The sequence below is a fragment of the Pistacia vera genome, unplaced genomic scaffold (assembly GCF_008641045.1).
Source record: "Pistacia vera cultivar Batoury unplaced genomic scaffold, PisVer_v2 Contig248, whole genome shotgun sequence".
Lineage (NCBI taxonomy): Eukaryota > Viridiplantae > Streptophyta > Magnoliopsida > Sapindales > Anacardiaceae > Pistacia > Pistacia vera.
In genome coordinates this window covers 389,244-409,030 of record NW_022196055.1, presented here as the reverse complement: position 1 = coordinate 409,030, position 19,787 = coordinate 389,244, and the positions used below count along the sequence as shown (strand labels likewise).

Below are 19,787 nucleotides of genomic sequence, written 5' to 3'. Positions count from 1 at the left end.
TGTGACGAGCTGGGCATCCATAAAAAATTTGCCTCAGTCGCCAGACCGCAAGCAAATGGCCAAGTTGAAGCTGTCAACAAGACCATCAAACACACTCTAAAGCCCAAACTTGGGGCAGCCAAAGGAAATTGGGCCGACGATCTCCCCGAAGTCTTATGGGCGTACAGGACAACTCTGAGAACCTCCACCTCAAAAACGCCTTTTTCGCTAGCCTATGGCTACGAAGCAATGATTCCTGTAGAGGTAGGAACTGGTTCTCTTCAGAGAGACTTGTACGATGAGGTTGAAAACGAAGCACTTATGAGAGCGAGCCTGGATCTTGTTGAGGAGTATCGCAGCAAAGCTTCGCTAAGGATAGCAGCATACCAGCAGCGTGCGAAGAGATTCTTCAATTCAATGGTCAAGCGAAGAGACTTCCAGGTCGGTGACCTTATGCTAAAAGAAGTTCTCCTCGGAACCAAAGAGCCAAGCGCAAGGGTATTAGGACCGAACTGGGAAGGTTCCTACCAGGTCGACAAGGTGATCAGACCGGGGACTTACCATCTCAAAAGGCTGAACGATTCCAAAGTACCCCGAGCTTGGAATGCCGAGCACCTCCGGCCATACTATTAGTAATCATGAACTCAGTGCTCATTGTAAATTAGGTTTTGATTTTGTTAGTTTCCTTTTTATTGTAGGATATTATCCTGTTTGCTTGTAACAATTCACATGTAATATTGCCTATGTAAACAAACTGAACTGTAAACTGCACTCATGTATGATTAAGCGAACAACGATTGAAAGCAAAGCGTATCTCATTTATGTACAACAAAAATTGTTAAGACCCTATTAATTCCTATGGAGTCAGTCTCATCGCACTATGCCTAGTCGGTAGGGGGATCCTTCGAAGCAAGACCCGAACCCTCTGGCTGGTCGGATCCTCGGGTGGCTGCTGCTGCTTGATCATCTTCCCTCGCCAAGATCTGCAAGGTCTTTTGCCACCCCTTTGGGAGGTCGGAATATCCAGATCTGGGTTCTTTGGTCGCAGGGTATAAATGGACCCGATTGCCCAGTCGGCGGCCTTATCCTCGATCTCCTCTGACTAGATCCGTATTTCTTCAGCCAGGGAAGCAATTTTTCCCCGACTCTCCTGGAGTTCGGCCTCGAGAGCTAGCCTTTCCTTTTTGGAGGCCTCCCTTTCTTGTTCTGCTCGCTGAGCCCATATTAAGGTCGTTTGGAGCTCCTGGTCCTTCTCTCCAACCTCCTTGGAGAGCCTAGCGGTTGTCCTCTGAAGCTCTTTTACTTCCTACGCATGCCGTTCAAGCTCCGTCTTTTGGAAGTCAACTGTCCGCATAGCGGCCTCCTTTTGGTTCAAGTATCTGTTCGCTGCCTCAAACGATTGCGTTCTTTCCACTTCGACGGTCTCCAGGCTCTGTTTGAGCTTCGCGATCTCCTCTTTCAGATCATTTGCCCCCTTCGCGGCCCCCAGTCGAGCTTTCTCCATGGACATCCTCATGGCAAGCAAAGCTTGCGAGCAAGAAGTGAGTTAGAATGAAAATGGCGGACAAACACTTTAAGAACAGTTCGTTTACCTTGCTTAGATGCTGGAACGACGTGGTCATCAGGTCATCGCCCGTATCGACGAACTCATCATATGACTCCGATAGCCCACACTCAAGCAGAGAGTAGACTATCGGCTGCAGGTATTCGGGCAAGTTCTCCAACGAATCCAGCACTGGTGTGTCCTTCGCCTTGTCGGCAGCAACCATCTCGTCCGTGGGTTCCTTGCCCGACCTCCTTCTGACGTCCCGCCGCGACCTTAGTGGTTCTTCCTCAGATTCGGTCTCTGACTCGTCGACCTAAATCTGCTTCCTTTTCTTCAACCGCTGGGCCAGAGCCTTCCGCCTAAGGCGAGCAGATGGCGGCTGAGCGACCTGTTCTATTCTGTCCTGGTCGTTTCTTGCTCATGACGGGACTGGGTAGGCATGACAGTTCGCACCGGTTGTACCGCTGTGGGGTGAGCAGCTTCGGCTGCCCTTTCTTTCCTCGATCGAGGGAAGTTAAATGGTGCTCGCCGGGGCTGCTCGGACTCTTTCGGAGGCATGGTCGCTGCATGCAGGTGCGTTAGTAACTAAACAAAAATTATTCCACGACCATAAAGGAATTAGTGTGCAACTTACATTCTGGGGACTCTAAAGATGCCTGGTCTCTAAAAAAACCGTACTTCCGCAAGTTCGCGGTCGTCACGAGCTTACTCGCATCCCGGCTTTCTTCAGGGAGAACCCCAAAAGACACGATCCTATCCGGGTCGGTGAGCAGGTCTAGGCTGGTCGTCTTATTAACTGCAAAAGAATGCAGATCGTTAGAAAAAACGAGCGCACAGTTAATGAATCTAGCGAAGAGAGACCTACTTGGTTTCTGAAAGAGGCAGTAGCCGTTGTAGCAAAAGAAGAAGAACTTCGTCTCGTAGGCCCCCGCGTTGCTGGGATAGCTATGTATCCCTTCGGCGATGGTAGATCGCCGAGACAAGTAATATAAGTCTTTGTCCTTACTCCTTTTGAGGTAATACGAACAGTCGAGCTCCACCGCTGTTAGCTCGCCCAAGCCGCTCTCACGGCATGCGATGTACATCGCAATAGCGATGACATACGCTTTTGGCGTTAATTGCATTGGTGCGATCCCGAAGTGATCCAGGACCGACCTAATAAAAGGGTGGAGAGGAATCATCCCCCCACCCTTGAAGATCTCTTCGGAGATCGCAGCCAGGCCATCGGAAGGATACCGCGATGACCGGGTGGCGTCAAGGAACACCTCCGCGTGGACGCCGAACTGTCTCTTTATCCTCTCGAATTCTTCTCGGGTGAGAACCGAGAAGACCTCAAGGGATTCGTCCACGGGAACATCCCGCGAAGACGAACCGGCTCCTTCTTCGGATCTGGACGCTGAGGGTTCCATTCCGCAGTCTGCAACACCGACAGATAGAAGGTCATTTTAGCCATCTTACGTCGCCTCGTACGGCGGCTTGGAGCAAATTCCCTAAAACCTAACAGTAATTCAAGCCGCCATTCATGGCAGGAACCCGACTCCATCGTCACGCCTCTGATGAAACATCAGATGACGCAACGCCATTGTACCCAAAAAAAAAAAAAAAAAAAAAAAGGGAACAAAAAACCCTTACCTTTTGGGGGACGTGACCGTGGACGTTCTTGCTTCAGGTTCGGAGAGATGTCAATCAGAAAAAAGGCTTCTATTTTGCATAGGAGTTTTCGCTCGAGGCAAATGGGATTCTGGTGGCCTCATCTGGAAAATTTGGGTTTTTATATGGACTACGAATCAGCGTTTACCGCCCCTTGGAATCAAAACGACGTTTCTCTCTCTCAGCATTAAATGCGCCTCTCGTCGCATTTATTGCTGTAATGAGGGTTGTCGTTTCGGGCGTGTCATGCAATTAATGCTCTGCCAAAGCAGTAACGCGTCAGCACACAACGCATTTAATGCGCCTGACAGACGCCTGACACGCGCAGAGCGCTTGTCAGCGCAGAAATGACCTCATTAAATCTCCATCTCTATGGCACAGTAAGGAACGCCCGATGAAGTTAGGACGCTGGGGCGATGGTTATCAGGTCGTTCGGACGAGGTTTGCGCGAGGTCATGTTCGCAAAAGGTCCTATCCCGAGCTTCTTTCATTCAGGTCGGAATGGTCAGGGCCTCCAATCGCGGCATGACTTAGTTTCCAAGGTTTGATCCTTAAACCTTAAAAACCAGGGGACTTCTATTATGCTTGGGAAATCAAGCGCTGACGTGGGAAATCACGTGATGGGGGGTGACCTGCTCCCGTCAGGCCTGCAAGATGCCGTGGAGCTCCCACGTGTCCATTCCCTGCTCCAAATCGCGTGAAATCAGCTTGGAAGGTGGGCAATGTGACGTAAAGCCAGATTTAGTCTTGACATTCACACCAATCCATGGATTTAATGATGATTATCTGCACTCATCTCACTATAAAAAGGAAAAACCCCTTCATTGAGGGGATTCGGCCTTTTTACATTCTGAACTAGCTTTCTCTCTCTCTTGTATCTTTGTATTTACTTTTCCCTAATCATTTGTAAGTCAGTCCGCTGTTGCGACCTGACCCACGATTATAATACAACTATCAGTGGACGTAAGATTTGCTACCTTAGCATCCGAACCACTTTAAAAAGCTTTCATTGTTGCATTTACTCTACATTTTATCCATAATCACGTGTGTCTCTTAACCAATCAACGTTACGCACGTGTCAATTAGTTGGTGTCAAAAGCACGCATCAACAGTTTCATAAATTAACTGATATAAGATAAAACAAATATAATGTTTAACTAATTAAAAAATAAAATTATTTAAATATATATATTAAATATGATAATGGTTAGATTTATGTGTATTTTTTTTTTTTTAAATTTTGGATATAATTTTGTAAAAATTATTATATTTTATGGTTAATTAAATTAAATGGGTTGAAATTTAATTAAAAGGTCCTCAGGGATTATTTGTGCAAATATTGAAAAAACAAGAGGAAGAGTGGGGACGGCTTCAACACAACACACAAGAAGCCAAACACGTCCCAACAAATACATAAAACTAAAATAATTCCAATCTTCTTCTTCTTTCTCTTTTTCTCCTTAGATTCACTCTTCCTTTTTTCCTCTCCACTTGTACTCACCATTTTCCTCCATCCTTTTTTTTCGTGTTATATAAATTCCATCAATTAGGAGCTAGAACTTGAAACCCTAGCTTCTGCTCTGAGGTTTTCCACCTTCTCTTTTCATCCACATATAGGTTAGACACTTTATTCATTTCATTTTGGTTTCTTTTTTTAATTTTATGCAGTTTTCTTTTTTCTTTATTTTATTTAAGCTTATTTTATTTTCGGTTAGATCGGATTAGAGGAACTAAAGATCTAAATTTTGTTATTTAAGCCAGTAAAAGACCTAATTTATGTCTTTTTGATGCATGGGAATTGATTGTTTTAGTTTGCTATTGGAATTACTTGCACCTGTTAATTGTTTATGTAAGATTAACAATATGTTAAATTGAAATGAAAGTTTCCTTTTGGTTATCATTAGTGGCTGGAATCCGGAAAGTTGATTGAGAAATCGAAAGAAAGCTAAGAATTTATTTTTCTTTAATTGAGATGGATGATATGATATTTAAAGACATAACTGGTCATATTTTGTTTTAGTTTAATGATTTTTGGAGAGATGTATGAATTGGATTTGTTCTTACAGTTACTTATTTGGTAAAGTAGTTTGAAAGATGAAATTTCGGTTTTTGTATCATGATTTTGGGAGATATTAATCAATTTAATTTGTTCTTGGGAGTCACTTAACTGAAAAAAAATGTGTGAAAAGATAAATTGGGTTTTTTTTTTCAATGTTGACATTAATACAGGTGGTGCCAATGTCGACTCCTGCGAGGAAGAGGCTAATGAGGGATTTTAAGAGGTTGCAACAAGACCCACCTGCAGGCATCAGTGGAGCACCCCAAGACAACAATATTATGCTCTGGAATGCTGTGATATTCGGGTAAGAGCATAACAAAATGTGTACCAGTCTCTTTTGTGTTTGCTAATGTTATTTATTTTATTTCCTTCCATTTATCAGTATATTTGAATATGGTTGGGTAAGCAGTTTCTGGTTTCTTGTCTGATTTGGATTGCAGTCCTGATGATACTCCTTGGGATGGAGGTGAGTAATCCTGCTACTGAAGCTTTTACTGGAAGGCAATGTGTTAAATGGTTATTCCACTGTACTTTGCAATTTCTGCATATGCTTATGGAGATTGAAAGATTTGAAATGTCAGGGAGACTTTATGTTCTATTCTTGATTTTAGATGACTCTCTTGTGCTTATACTATTAAGTCTATCCCATGATAGTATTTCAGTTGCTTTGATTTGAGGATCTCAATGAGTGACTGCATTTCTGTTCATGTATGATGTTATTTAGTATTGATTATTGGCATGAAAAAAGCTATAATTAGCGCACAATGGAACAAATTAATTTTTCATTGACTTTTGTAATCATCTTTACCATATTAATTTGGTTTCTTTTTATTCTGCAAACTTCATATTAATTGAAATTTTCAGCATCATGCATAATATACCAGTTGCACTTCTGCACTTGTGTATTTTACTGTTTTTCAGACTGAAAATGAAAGGATACTCTGCCTCCTGTTCACTCTTATAAAATTAGTATTATCTTGGTTGCTTTCTTCATTGTTAAATGGCATGAAATAATGTTGTAGTTCAAATGTTATAGTTCTCTCAAATATATTTTTTCAGGATAAATTAGCTTCTTAAAGCATTGTCTGTGACTGGATGGTAGTATGCTTGTTGGTGCATCAGCTACATAAAAAATTATGTGGCATAGAGTTATTTTATATTTTCTGTAAAAATTCCAATCAAACTAATCCATAGGCAACACATGTAGTGCTACCAATAATTTGCAGTTGAGACTAAAAGTAGAATTGTAGTTTTGAACTCATACATGCATACAATCTTATGCATGTTGGATGCTAGAATTTACCTCAACTTTGCCATTTAAAGGTCACTCTGTATTTGGAAAAAGGAATACTTACATTAGCTGTTCAACAACTGCCCTGTTAAGCTTCTAAAATGAAACCCTTTGTTACACTAGGCTTAAGCTAATGGCTGAATTAAAGTGGAGTCAACTTAGGTCTGTTAAGAACGAAAGGACTGCAAAGTAGATAAGATTCAATCTTGCTAGTCATTGCCTATAATTAGAATTTGATGAAGCAAGGCATTAGCTAGGACAGTGGCAGCAGTTTTCATTTTAGGGAGGGATAGAATTATATGGCATTTTCCTGCAATCAGTGCTCGGGTTGTGCCCCCTTTCAGTATTATTGACAAAGCTTGAAAAGCTAATCCAGAAATTTGAGGCCAGGTTGAAAATATATTATTGATTGTCTGCTCATAACAGGTTATTTGTCATAGGGCAGGGATGTCCTGTTCATGACCTATTTGGAATTATTATGTCATTGAATAGAAAATGATCTTTATATATATTTGGTCGTTGGAAAAAAATTGAGTAAGTCTTTGGAAAAAAAATCCAGTAAAATCCTCAATCTGAAAATGTTTCTTTATTTATCCTAGCTCAATGTTGTTTACATCTACATTCAAAATATTTTTTTTTTTTTTTTTTTTGAGTTTTTCAGGTACATTCAAGTTGACTCTTCAGTTTACAGAGGATTATCCAAACAAACCCCCAACGGTTCGATTTGTTTCTCGAATGTTTCATCCAAATAGTAAGTCAACATGCTAATTGTCTTAATGTGTAAAGTTCTTACTGTTACTGTTTAAACCCCATTAGATTATTACATTATCATTTCTAACAATCCTGTTCACTCTGGTCAGTTTATGCTGATGGAAGTATTTGTTTGGATATTTTACAAAATCAATGGAGCCCTATATATGACGTAGCTGCTATACTCACATCTATCCAGGTTTGTGGAATATCTTTTTGCTATGTGTTTAATATTGCTTTTTGTTTGTATATTTACTAGTAGAGCAGGCACATATGCTATATAGGTTACAGTTTTTGCTCTTTGGTGTTAAAGAGAGAATGTAGCTGTACTGTCCAAATATTAATCTCTCATCTACTTATCAAAGAGAATATTAAGCTTTGATCTGCTTCTTTGTGCCTCGTTATTTGTACACTACAGGATCCTAACTTATCACTTACTCTGGTACACTGACTTGGGAGGATGTACCCAATAGAAAGTCCTTTTTCTCCTTTTTTCTTTTGTATCTTGGCCTTGCGACATTTCCACTAATAGTGTAGTAAATGAGAACAGAGGAACTTAGGGTCTCAAAGGATTATTTTCAAGTTTCAGTCTACTTCATTATGTATTATTTTGCTACTAATTGTGGTTGATCGTTACTTGTTGGTTGTAGTTTATACGTACATCTCCATTTTGTTACATATTACTTTATATACATTTTGGCAATAGTTATGCCATTTTCTTTAATGCCCAATCCATCTGGATAGACTATGGAAATGATCTGAATAATATTTGTACTTGTACATTAAGTTTAATCATTTGTCAGTGGATAGGTGATTATTGAAACTGCTTGACAGTACAAGACTTTTAGTGATACAAAGTTTTGGATCTCCACACTACATTAGTTTTTAATCTCTCTCTAGTAGTATTTTTTAGTGAACTTGTGGTGCATAGAAAGATGGAAGTAGGACAAACATCAGGTTTCATGATCAAATTCCTGCATAATGCAAAAATCTATTTAAGCAGAAGATAGATATTTAGTATGATGAAGTCACTTCCATTTTTGCAGTGAACTGATATAAACGCAGCTACATTCACCAAGCTGTTAGCAGATATCTAGCTTTTGAGTGTATTTCATTCAAGATATCCTCATTGAGCAAGAGAATTTATTTGATGACTGTCTGTCTATTTCTGAATGCAGTCATTGCTCTGCGATCCCAATCCGAATTCCCCTGCAAATTCTGAAGCTGCTCGGATGTTTAGTGAGAACAAGCGTGAGTACAACCGAAGAGTAAGGGAAATAGTGGAGCAGAGCTGGACAGCAGACTAGCTCTTCCTTGGGTGGAGTAATTCAAGTCTGAAGGTTTTGGGGCATGTTTTATTGACATTGCCATTTCATTATCCAATATCAGGAGTTGTTGAATTTATCCTGTATTTCTCATGTCAACCTTTCATATATGATGGGAGAGCTATTTGATCCATATTATAGTATGACTTTTCAGTGTGTTGTGTCTTTGATCTTTTGTAAAATAGAATTTTATGAATCAATTTGCAATGAATTTCTATGAACTGCCATCGTTTGATAAACAAGTTGTCTTTGACATTTCTTCTATGGGAGAGTAGTATGACTCTCAACAAGCTAATTCGATTTTGTGCGTGATTGCATATTATCCGCTTTCAAGCATGAACTCCGGATGGTAGGATGTTAGCTTTTTGGCTGCGTTGTAGCATTCCTGTTTTCCACAGTCAATCTGAAATTCACATCGTCTGCTATTCTTGGGCTCCTGCTGTAAAGGTCCAGCCAGATCTTAATTCTTAAAGGAGGGTTTTTTTCTTACTCTGTTCTTAACAAAAATGTTCGAATTTGTTTTTTCAGAATCAAGCTCCAGTCATGGATAACGTGCAGCTTCCAACTTGGCATATTAATATTTCGGTTAGATGATTGACTATATGTATGTTAATTAGTAGTTGATTAGAGCTGCCCCTCTTAAAACCCCAAATGATTCTTTGCGCTGTCACAAATATTTATCTGCTCAACTACAGGTGGTTGAGAAGTCATTGGCAGATAAAGTGGTATTGTTAATGATAGTTATATAAATGTAATGTTTAATGGAATTCTGCAGTATAGTTAGTTGGAACTTGGAAGTTTGTTTACTGTTGAGTCAAACTTTGGTTAGATGTTAACCAGAGTTAATTCTGTTGGGTTAGTCACTGTGTAAGTATAAAACACTGTACAACATAGAATTGATTACTCAATATACACGAAGACAGAATTTTCCCAAACTCTTCTCTTGAAACTGTCTATTTTACTCTTGAGCAGGATTTTTTTCAGCAATTTGATCAAAATTCGATCAATTAAACTCTTAATCTTCTTCTAATCTAGCTCGAAGGAGCTCAAATTTCAGTAATTCCTTCAATTTCAGCTCGAATCCCAACAAGATTAAGTATAGTCAACTATGGTAGAGGAATTAGTTGTGGCTATGATGGACTTGAATCACCTCTCTATGTTCACCCCCAGATACGCTTGGATCTGTTCTTGTATATGAACAACTCGTCGGAACGGCCAACTATGGAATTTGGAGCAGAGTGATGATTGTTTCTTTATGTGCCAAGAACAAGCTAGGGTTTGTTAATGGAGTTTATACGAAGTCTTCTGTGCATCCTAATTTGGTACCACAGTGGGAAAGATGCAACTCTCTAGATCTAGCTTGGATCTTTAACGGGATTGTCTATTCGTCCAATGCCGCCCAAGTTTGGCAGGACTTGAAAGAGCAGTATCATAAAGTCAATGGGACTAGAGTTTATGGAATTCACAAAGAAATTGTGAATCTTACACAAGGAACTAACACTATAGCAATCTATTTCAACAAACTCAAGTTGTTATGGGACGAGTTGGATTCTTTAGTAAGTCTACCCACTCCAGATAGCACTTTGGCTAAGCCATATCTTGAACATCTCAACCAACAGAAATTGCTACAATTTCTAATGGGTTTGAATGATTCATACTCAGTGGTTAGAAGTCAGATTTTATTGATGAATCACTTGCCAAGTGTTAAGCAAGCTTACTCCGTAGTTAACCAAGATGAAAGCCAGAGGGTTTTCGTTGGATTGAACACTAATTCGGAGGTTACTATAGCACTTTATGCTCAAAATAATGGTAAGAATTGGAATCAAGGGCAGAGGTATAAAGGAAAGAAACCCTATATTGAGTGCGAGTACTATCACCTTGGTGGGCATAAACGTGAAAATTATTAAAAATTGAATGGCTATTCAGTCGATTATCAATTTACGAAAGGAAAAAATGGTTCAAAAGCTAAATTTTTTGCTAATTAGGTGCAAGCATAGAACTCGGCTATGGAAGGTGTAGATGCAAAACCTGTCAATACATTAGTTGGTCCTGTTTTGACATCGGAGCAGTATAACCACATTTTGCAGTTGCTAGGAAAGGAGAATGTTAATCCTTTGGATTCCTTGGTTGCAAATCTGGCAGTTACTTTCAATAGTACTCATAATGCTCTATTTTCCTGTTTAAATAGTAATGCTTGGATTATAGATACAGAGTTTACTGATCATATGACATGTAGATGGTGTTTGTCTGAGTTTATAACTTGGTCAAACTAGCTTATAAGGTCTAAAATTAAGCTGAAAAAAAAAAGTTTGGGGGCAGATACTTTTTTTTTTTTGTAACTTATAAACACTCTGCTTATAAGCTAGTTTGACTAAGTATATTTCCACATTATCTTTATTAAATTTTAAAATTCCATCGTATAATTTATTAATTGATAAAATAATATAGTATTTTTTTAGTCATTTTATTAATAAAATGTACTTATAAGCCACATTTCATCAAACACGTAACTATTTATCAATCACTTATAAGTACTTTAACCAAATACGTAACTGCTTAAAATTTCAAATGCTTTTAAGCTCAAATTAGCTTATAAACACTAGCTGCTTATAAGCTAAGTTTCATAAGTTCAGCCAAACAGGCTTGTAATTACTCCATATTATAATCCCCTATTACCATAATGCCTTCCTCAAAATCACTTGTAGGATTACTCGATGGAACTAAAATTCACATTGCACATATAGGTTCTGTTATTTTGGATAATGGTATACATCTTTCAAAGGTCTTACATATACCAACCTTTAAACACAACCTACTTTCAGTCTCGAAATTTACAGTTTCTAATAACTATGTTATCAATTTTAACGTTGATTTTTGTCTAATTCAAGATCTTTACAGTCGCAAATTGAAGGGGATTAGTAAGCATAACCAATGCCTGTATTTTCTTGATCCAATGTCACAAAACTCTATATTGTCAAACGTAGATATATCAAATAAGGTTGTTTGTAGTGTTTTAAACAAATTTTCAGCAGTGTCTTCTTCAAACAATAATGTACCTTTCGATTTATAGTTGAATAAAAGTGTTGATTCACCTGGTCCTTTTATGTTTACCAATTGTTCTACTAATATTGAATTATGGCACCAAAGGTTAGGGCATGTTCCTTAAACAATTTTGCATCATATGAATTGACAATTAAATGTGTCTAGGCCTCCCGACTGCCATATTTGCCCATTAGCCAAACAAACCAGGGTTCCTTTTCCTCACACTCACCCAAATTCCAGCTGCATATTTGACCTATTACATGTTGATGTTTGGGGTCTATATAGGATACCAACACATGGAAATGCTTGGTATTTTCTTACCCTAGTGGATGATTATTCTAGAGTAACGTGGTTATTTTTAATGCAGTACAAACTGATGTGTTTAGTACCATCAAACATTTTCTTCAAATGGTGCATACCCAATACCATTTCACTCCCAAATGTATTAGGAGTGATAATGGTCTTGAATTCTTCTATAAAGCATGTCATGATCTATTTGCTAGCAAAGGGATTATACACCAGAGTTCATGTGCCTATTCCCCTCAACAAAATGGGATTGTTGAGAGGAAACATAGACATATTCTTGAAGTAGCTAGAGCTTTAAAGCTTCAATCTAACATGCCAAGTCAATTTTAGGGATATTGTGTGCAAACAACGGTGTATCTTATTAATAGGTTTCCTTCTTCTATTCTAAAAGGGTTATCTCCTTTTGAGAAATTTTTTGGTAAACCTCCTTCATTGGATCAATGAAAGTATTTGGTTGTTTGGCTTATGCTACTATCCTCACCTCTAAAGACAAGTTATCACCTATATCTAATCCTTGTGTGTTTTTGGGTCATTCCTTGACTCAAAAAGGATACTTGCTCTATAACCTTTCATCTCATAGTGTTATAGTTGCAAGAGATGTTATTTTTTATGAAACAATGTTTCCTTTCACTTGGTCCAAATCTACATAGCCACTTTTTCCCATTGATACAGATTTCTTTGATACTGAGTCCACTGCTTCTGTTATACCCATTTCTTATGATTCTTTACCTGTTGTCCAGAATTCAAAACCTATAGACTAGAATAATTCCCCTATTCATCAACAAAATTCAAACCCTACAGCACCTCATACTGCCTCTTTAAATGACCAGCATTATTCCCCTATTCCTTACCAGCATTTGACACCTATTAGAAGATCTAGTAGACCTACAAGACCCCTATTTGGACCACAAATTTCGTGTGTCCCTCTATCAAACCTTCATCTACTACCAGTTTTACATCATATCCTATTTCCAATTATGTGTCATATGATCATATTTCCCCTGCTTACAAAGCTTACTTAACAAATAAGCATTTGGTAGAACCTTCCACCTTTTCTTTAGCATCTCAAGATCCTAATTGGGTGGTTACAATGCAAAAAGAAATACAGGCTTTAAAGCTCAATAAAACCTCGTCTTTAGTCCCTTTACCCCTTGTTAAGACCCCAATTGGTTGTAAGTGGGTTGATAAGCTCAAGTATAGAGCTGATGGTTCTTTGGAAAGATATAAAGCTCGGCTTGTCGTTAAGGGATACACTCAAAAGGCTGGCATTGATACGATCCATCATACCAAGAAGCTTCTGCAGTCTAATTTTAAGCTGAAGGATTTTGGGATGCTAAAGTATTTTTGGGGTTTTGAGGTGGCTAGATCATGTAAAGGGATCAATTTGTGTCAAAGAAAATATGCTCTTGAGTTCATATCCGAATCTGGGTTATCTGGCTTTAAACCTTCTACAATTCCAATGGAGTCCACTTTGAAGTTAACATCTACTACTTATGATGAACTTTTTTCCTACTGACAATGATCCATTACTTGATGATCCCAACATCTATCAAAGGTTAGTAGGTAAGTTGTTATACTTATGCATGACAAGACCAAATTTGAGTTTTTCTATCAATCTATTAAGTCAGTTCATGCATAGCCCCAAGCAATCACACATGTATGCAACTCTCTTAAGGTAGTTAAATATATCAAGGCAGCTCTTGGTTTAGGTTTGTGTCTATTTTTCCCAGCTCATAATCATATAGATTTATATGCCTTTTGTGACTCTGATTGGGCATCTTGTCTCCTGACAAGGTAATTGGTTACAGGTTATTACATTTTCCTTAGTAAGTCCTTAATTTCATGGAAATCTAAAAGGTAGGCTACTATTTCCAAATCCTCCTTTGAAGCTAAGTATAGGGTCATGGCCTCTACTGTGTGTGAAATTCTTTGGCTCATACAACTTTTTACTGAACTTGGATTCACTAGTCTACCTCAGGTTCCCCTTTATTGTGATAACCAAGCTGCCAACTACATTACATCCAATCCCATCTTTCATGAAATGACCAAACACATCTACATTGATTGCCACATTGTGAGGGAACAACTCAAGCTAGGCCTGATCAAAACTACTTATGTTCCATCCTTAGAACAACCCGCTGATCTTTTAACTAAAGCTCTTGCAAGTCCTCTTCATTCAAAGTTACTATGCAAGTTGTGTGTTCTTGACCTCTTTCACTCTCCAACTTAAGGGGGGGTGTTAATGATAGTTATATAAATATAATGTTTGTAATGTTTAATGTAATTCTGCAGTAGAGTTAGTTGGAAGTTAGTTTACAGTTGAGTTAAACTTTGGTTAGATGTTAACCAGAGTTAATTCTGTTGGGTTAGTTACTGTATAGGTATAAAATACTGTAAAACTCAGAATTGATTACTCAATATACACGAAGACCGAATTTTCCCGAACTCTTCTCTTGAAACTGTCTACTCATTAAAGCATCCAAAATGTAAGAGACATAGTGAATCGAATCGATACAAGGCCAGGTAGAGGTATGTGGCGCGCAATGGCGGCAATCAAAGTTTCATTTGTTTTAATTTTCAAGGGCCACAGTTAAAACGATAGAACTTGTCTGCAACTATCAAAGTTGAAACCCTTTTGAATGGGGGTGGAGACTGGTGAGATAAACTTTGATTATTTGAACCCTAAATGCATATTTTAATCCACTATGCATTTGTCAAATGGGAATGTTGACAGTGACTTCAATTCAAAACGCGTAAGGTCAATTGCTCAACATATAAAATTGCTTGCTGTTATTAACTGGCTTGCACTTCCTTCCACTCGCACCAGTATTTCTTTCAATAAAGTAAGCAGGAAGGAATAAAAGACAAAGACAATCTCCTCCTATTCCTATTAACACCAGTAATGCTATCATCTCTCAACTGTAGATTTTTTTTAGGTTCAGGGATTGGGATATTCTGCTTCTTCTAAAAAGATGAATTATTCCATTACTCATATCACGACACACCACCTTATTCCTATTCCTTTTCAAACCCATGTTTTGTTGCAGTAGTAAAAGATTCTCGTATCCCACCTATCATCTTCCCTTTTCCAATATCTATCTTGTATTAGATTTTACATTTTAGATCAAAATAAATTTAATTATTTTTTTTATTTAATATCTAACATATCATAATCTTGGCATGTCAAATTATTATTACGTGTGTGATTAAACACACAGAGAGAGTGGGGGCGGCCTCTCAAAACACAAAAAACCAACCACAAAATATTAGCTTCATTCTTCTTCTTCTTCTTCTTCTTTCTCTTTCTCCATAGATTCTCTCTTTCTTTATTTTCTCTAGATTCTCTCTTTCTTTATTTTCTCTCCACTCACAGTCTCTCCCTCTGCTTCAATTTACCTAGCTTCCTCTTTCAGCTATCCCAACTTCTGTCATCATCTACGTACAGGTTAGTTTCTCTGTGTATTTCATTTTATTTTTTTGCTTCTTAACTTTTAGCTTGTTCGGTTAGATCGGATTAGACAATGGAAAGATCTAATTTTTGCTTGTTAAGCTAATTTAAAAAAAAAAAAAATATGGATTTTGTGGACTGCTTAGATGCATAAAATCTCGATTGTATGCACTGGGAATTACTTGCCACCATTTAACGCTATGGAAAGATTAAGCATATATATATATATTTTGTTTGATCGCTGGCTGAAATCCTAAATATAGACTGTGAAATGGACAGAAGGCTAAGGATTTTGTTTTCTCTTGCAAATAGAGTGGAAACTTTGCTTAATTGAGCTATATGATATGATCTCTTAATGTATAACTGGTTAATTTTGGTCTTTGTTTCATGATTCTGGGTAAGCTGTATGAATTGAATATGCTCTTAAGAGTTATCTGAAAAAAATTGTGTGAAAAGATGAATTGGATTTGTTTTAATTGTTGACTGTAATGAAGTTTGTAGGTGGTGCTGATGTCTACTCCTGCGAGGAAGAGGCTAATGAGAGATTTTAAGAGGTTGCAGCAGGATCCACCCGCTGGCATCAGTGGGGCACCCCAAGACAACAATATTATGCTCTGGAATGCTGTCATATTTGGGTGAGTGTAGAACAATATGTGAAACCAATCTCGTTTTGTGTTTTCTAAGTTTTTCATTTTAATTCAGTTCATTTATCATTATATTTGAGTATGGTTGGATAAGCAGTTTCTGGTTTCTTGCCTGATTTGGTTTGCAGCCCTGATGATACTCCATGGGACGGAGGTGAGTAATCCTGCTACTGAAGCTTTTACTGGAAGGGAAAGTGTTGAATAGTTTATTCCATTTTACTTTGTAGTGTCTGCATCTGCTCATGAGGATTGAAAGATTTGAAAATTCCAGGGTGACTTTGTATCATATTCTTGATAATTTTTTTAAACAGTTATGTTGTGCTTGTAATTAAGGCTATTCCATTACAGTATTTCATTTCGGATGATTTCAGGATCTCAATGATAGCTCCATTTCTGTTACTCTATAGTGGTATTTACTATTTAGTGAATTATTGTTATATGACAAAACCTGTAATTAAAACACAGAGGGACAACTTAATCTTCATTGAGTTTCATAATCACTTTTTACATTATTCACTTAGTTGCTTTTTTCTTATAAAAGTTGCATAATCTTTGAAATTTTCAGCATTCCACATAATTTGCACTTTTGCGCTTTCTTTTTTTACTGTTTTTGATACTGATTACTGAAAGGAGAGCATAACTCTACTTTCTGTTCATTCTTTATGAAATTGGTATTTTCAGGTGACTGTTTCATCTTATCTGTGATCTTCATTGTTAAAAGGCATGAATTAATATATTATCGTCGATGTTATAGGTTTCTGAAACATATTTTTGGGATCAGTCAGCTACTTTAAGCATTGTCCTTGACTAGATGGTAGTATGTGTATTGTGGATATGCTACTACATAAACTATGTGACATGAAGTGTTTTTTTATTTTATCCCCAACTAGAGAACATTCCACACCTCAGAAGAATGAAAACTGCAAACTAGAGAAAATTTTAATCTTGCTTGTCATTTTCTACGTCTAGGATTGATGAAGCAAGGCATTAGCTGGGAGCAGGTATAATTTAAGGATAGTAGGATTGATATTGCCTCTGTTCTTGTTATTGCTGCTTGGGTAGTGCCCCCTTGGAGTTTATTGATTCTTGAGAAATGCTAATCCAGAAATCTACTGTCAGATTGAAATATAATATTGATTGTCTGCTCATACCAGCTTATTTTGCTTAGCAAGTGATGTCTTTTTATGAGCTATTTGGAATCAGTTTGACTTTTAATAGGATAAGAAAAAAAAGGAAAAAAAAGGAAAAAAAAAAAACACATTATTGCTTTATTTGGCTTCAAAAAATTGTGTTTAATTTTGTTGTTCAATTTTCAATATGAAATTGTATGTTAATTGATCATAGCATACTAATAATGATGTTTACATCTACATAAAATGGATTTGTTTTTTTGAGTTCTTCAGGCACATTCAAGCTGACTCTTCAGTTTACAGAGGATTATCCAAACAAGCCCCCAACAGTGCGATTTGTTTCTCGAATGTTTCATCCAAATAGTAAGTCACTGTGAAATTTATGTTATTATTACTCTTTACTTCCCATAAGATTTTCTTTAATAATTCTAACTGAGCTGTTCATTTGATCAGTTTATGCTGATGGAAGTATATGTTTGGATATTTTACAAAACCAATGGAGTCCTATATATGATGTAGCTGCTATACTCACGTCTATCCAGGTCTGTTGAATAATTTGTTGCAATGTGTTTGATAATGCTTTTTGTTTACTGTATATAAGTAGCCGAGCAGTCACATATGCTATATATGTCACTTTTATGGTGCATTATATAACGGTTTTTGCCTTTCGTTTTAGGGAAAGATATTGGATTAGTACCCTTCCAAATATTATGCTTTATCAAAGAGAATATTAATCTTTAATATTCTTTTGTTAGGCATTAATTGCTCCATGAAGCCTTTACTACTAGGTTATTACACAGTAGTATTCAAGAAGGATATACCTAAAAATTCCTCTTAAGACGCAACATTTCTAATGATAGACTAGTGAAATGAACATAGCAACTTAAGGTGTCAAAGATATTTTTACTAGTCGCAAGCTTCTTGATATGTATATAGTATTTGAATATGTTTCCATTCAAGTTATATCTATTTGATGATTTTCCAATCAAGGATTTTTTTTTTTTTTTTTTTTGTAGTCATTGCTCTGTGATCCCAATCCAAACTCTCCTGCAAATTCAGAAGCTGCTCGGATGTTTAGTGAGAACAAGCGCGAGTACAACCGGAGAGTAAGGGAAATAGTGGAGCAGAGCTGGACAGCAGACTAGCCCCATGTGAAATTTTCAAAGGCATGTTTTAGTGAACATTGCCAATTCGTTACCTAATGTCTGGAGCTGTTGAACTTCTCCTGAATCTCTCATGTCATCTTTTCATAATATGAATGTTAGAACTATTTGATCGGTATTATACTATGACTGTTGTGTGTGGTGTGTATCTGTGCTTGTGTAAAATAGTATTTTATGCTTCAATTTGCGTTTAGTTTTCATGAAATGTCATGCATTCATATACAAGTGGTCTGATTTATTGCGAATTAGAGGAATTGCCACATCTTGAAGGAGAGATTAATAAGATGTTCAACAAGCTATTCATCATCAGAGCATAGTTGCATTTTGTATTCAGAGACATGAACTTACTGTGGTATGCTAAATTCTTGTATTCGGATTGTCCGTGATCATCCTACGAGTTCTGGAATTCAAATGTCTGCTCTTACCTGGTTCCTGCTATTTGGTTACAAGCATAACTTAACCTGGGTTTCTTAAGAAGTCTTCGACATTTACTTGTTCCTCATTGTTGATTCAAAATTTTTGAATTGCTGTTTTATGAATCAATCTCTCACTTGTAACAAGTGATAAGGATATTAAGATTTTGATTATTATGTTTATGTAAGATCTTAGACGTTTAACAAAATTTTCATAGAATTTTGAGAATCCAACAAAAAATGCTTTCTTGGCTTACCATCATTCATGGGGTTGTCTTAATGTGTGTTGATAAAGTGCATTAAAATAATCAAATATTTTGTCTGTGATATTATTACGTGTCCTAAGGGCATATGATAAGACAACCTTAATTCATATATGTTAATATTTCATTGTTCTAGTGTTTTTTAAGTCCCACATTAAGTGGGTTACTGTTATAAATAACTTTTCTCGTATTGAAATCTATCTTATGTCTAAGTGATCTCTGGATTGAGTATGAAGTTGATGAACTCAGTATAACTTATTATTTGAGTGATCTTTTGGATTGAGTACGAAGATCAGGAGCTCATTATAACTTAATTTTCACATTATGGCGTTTCAAATATTTCAAATTCATGGATTAGATCTAATTAGTAACATCGTTTGGGCTATTGGGTGAGATTATTTTACCTAGGGTTGTTAACCGAACTGAGCCGCTCACAAGAAGTTTAGGTTGGGCTCAGTTCGAGTCGAGCTAAAGCTCAAGCAGTTTGGGTCGACTCTAGTCGAGCCCAAGCCACCCAGTACTCAGCTTGAGCTACTCACGAACCTCCTTGAGCTCGAAAGGATATGCATGTTTTGAAAGTATGAGAGAGGTTTATGTAATTTACTATTTTGCATATAAAATTAAAAAAATTCCAGAAACCCTAACTTCATCCTCCAATTCACTTCTCTTTTCTTCTTCTTCACTTTCTCTCCCGCTTCAAGTCGACTTACATACTCCTCCTCTCTTCTTCTTTTTCCTTCTTCACCTTTCCTTTTTCTTCTCCATTTTCCTCCAATAA

The 19,787-nt window shown here is 37.3% G+C and overlaps 2 protein-coding genes across 3 annotated transcripts; both read left to right on the top strand.

The window, feature by feature from the left end:
- Window positions 1–4,617: 4,617 nt before the first annotated feature.
- LOC116132073 (ubiquitin-conjugating enzyme E2 2) lies at window positions 4,618–8,864 on the top strand. The gene is made up of 6 exons (XM_031417753.1): window positions 4,618–4,792; window positions 5,405–5,538; window positions 5,675–5,700; window positions 7,187–7,276; window positions 7,386–7,474; window positions 8,454–8,864. The coding sequence occupies exons 2-6, from the start codon at window positions 5,414–5,416 to the stop codon at window positions 8,580–8,582; spliced, it is 459 nt and encodes a 152-aa protein (XP_031273613.1). The 5' UTR covers window positions 4,618–4,792; window positions 5,405–5,413; the 3' UTR covers window positions 8,583–8,864.
- A 5,931-nt stretch (window positions 8,865–14,795) lies between these two features.
- On the top strand, window positions 14,796–18,640 carry LOC116132074 (ubiquitin-conjugating enzyme E2 2). 2 transcript variants are annotated; one of them, XM_031417755.1, is made up of 6 exons: window positions 14,796–15,393; window positions 15,898–16,031; window positions 16,169–16,194; window positions 17,444–17,533; window positions 17,624–17,712; window positions 18,187–18,640. In XM_031417755.1, exons 2-6 carry the CDS (start codon window positions 15,907–15,909, stop codon window positions 18,313–18,315), a joined length of 459 nt encoding a protein of 152 aa, XP_031273615.1. In that variant the 5' UTR covers window positions 14,796–15,393; window positions 15,898–15,906; the 3' UTR covers window positions 18,316–18,640. The 2 variants fall into 2 exon arrangements, with proteins under 2 accessions (XP_031273615.1, XP_031273614.1); XM_031417754.1 differs by having other exon boundaries at window positions 14,800–15,393; window positions 15,891–16,031.
- Window positions 18,641–19,787: the final 1,147 nt, after the last annotated feature.

Excerpts from the sequence above, each read along its gene's own strand:
- LOC116132073 (XM_031417753.1), top strand. The coding sequence starts at position 5,414 with ATGTCGACTCCTGCGAGGAAGAGGCTAATGAGGGATTTTAAGAGGTTG. Across the intron at positions 5,539-5,674 it reads TGGAATGCTGTGATATTCGG|TCCTGATGATACTCCTTGGG; the intron begins GTAAGAGCATAA and ends TTTGGATTGCAG. Across the intron at positions 5,701-7,186 it reads TGATACTCCTTGGGATGGAG|GTACATTCAAGTTGACTCTT; the intron begins GTGAGTAATCCT and ends TGAGTTTTTCAG.
- LOC116132074 (XM_031417755.1), top strand. The coding sequence starts at position 15,907 with ATGTCTACTCCTGCGAGGAAGAGGCTAATGAGAGATTTTAAGAGGTTG. Across the intron at positions 16,195-17,443 it reads TGATACTCCATGGGACGGAG|GCACATTCAAGCTGACTCTT; the intron begins GTGAGTAATCCT and ends TGAGTTCTTCAG. Across the intron at positions 17,713-18,186 it reads CTATACTCACGTCTATCCAG|TCATTGCTCTGTGATCCCAA; the intron begins GTCTGTTGAATA and ends TTTTTTTTGTAG.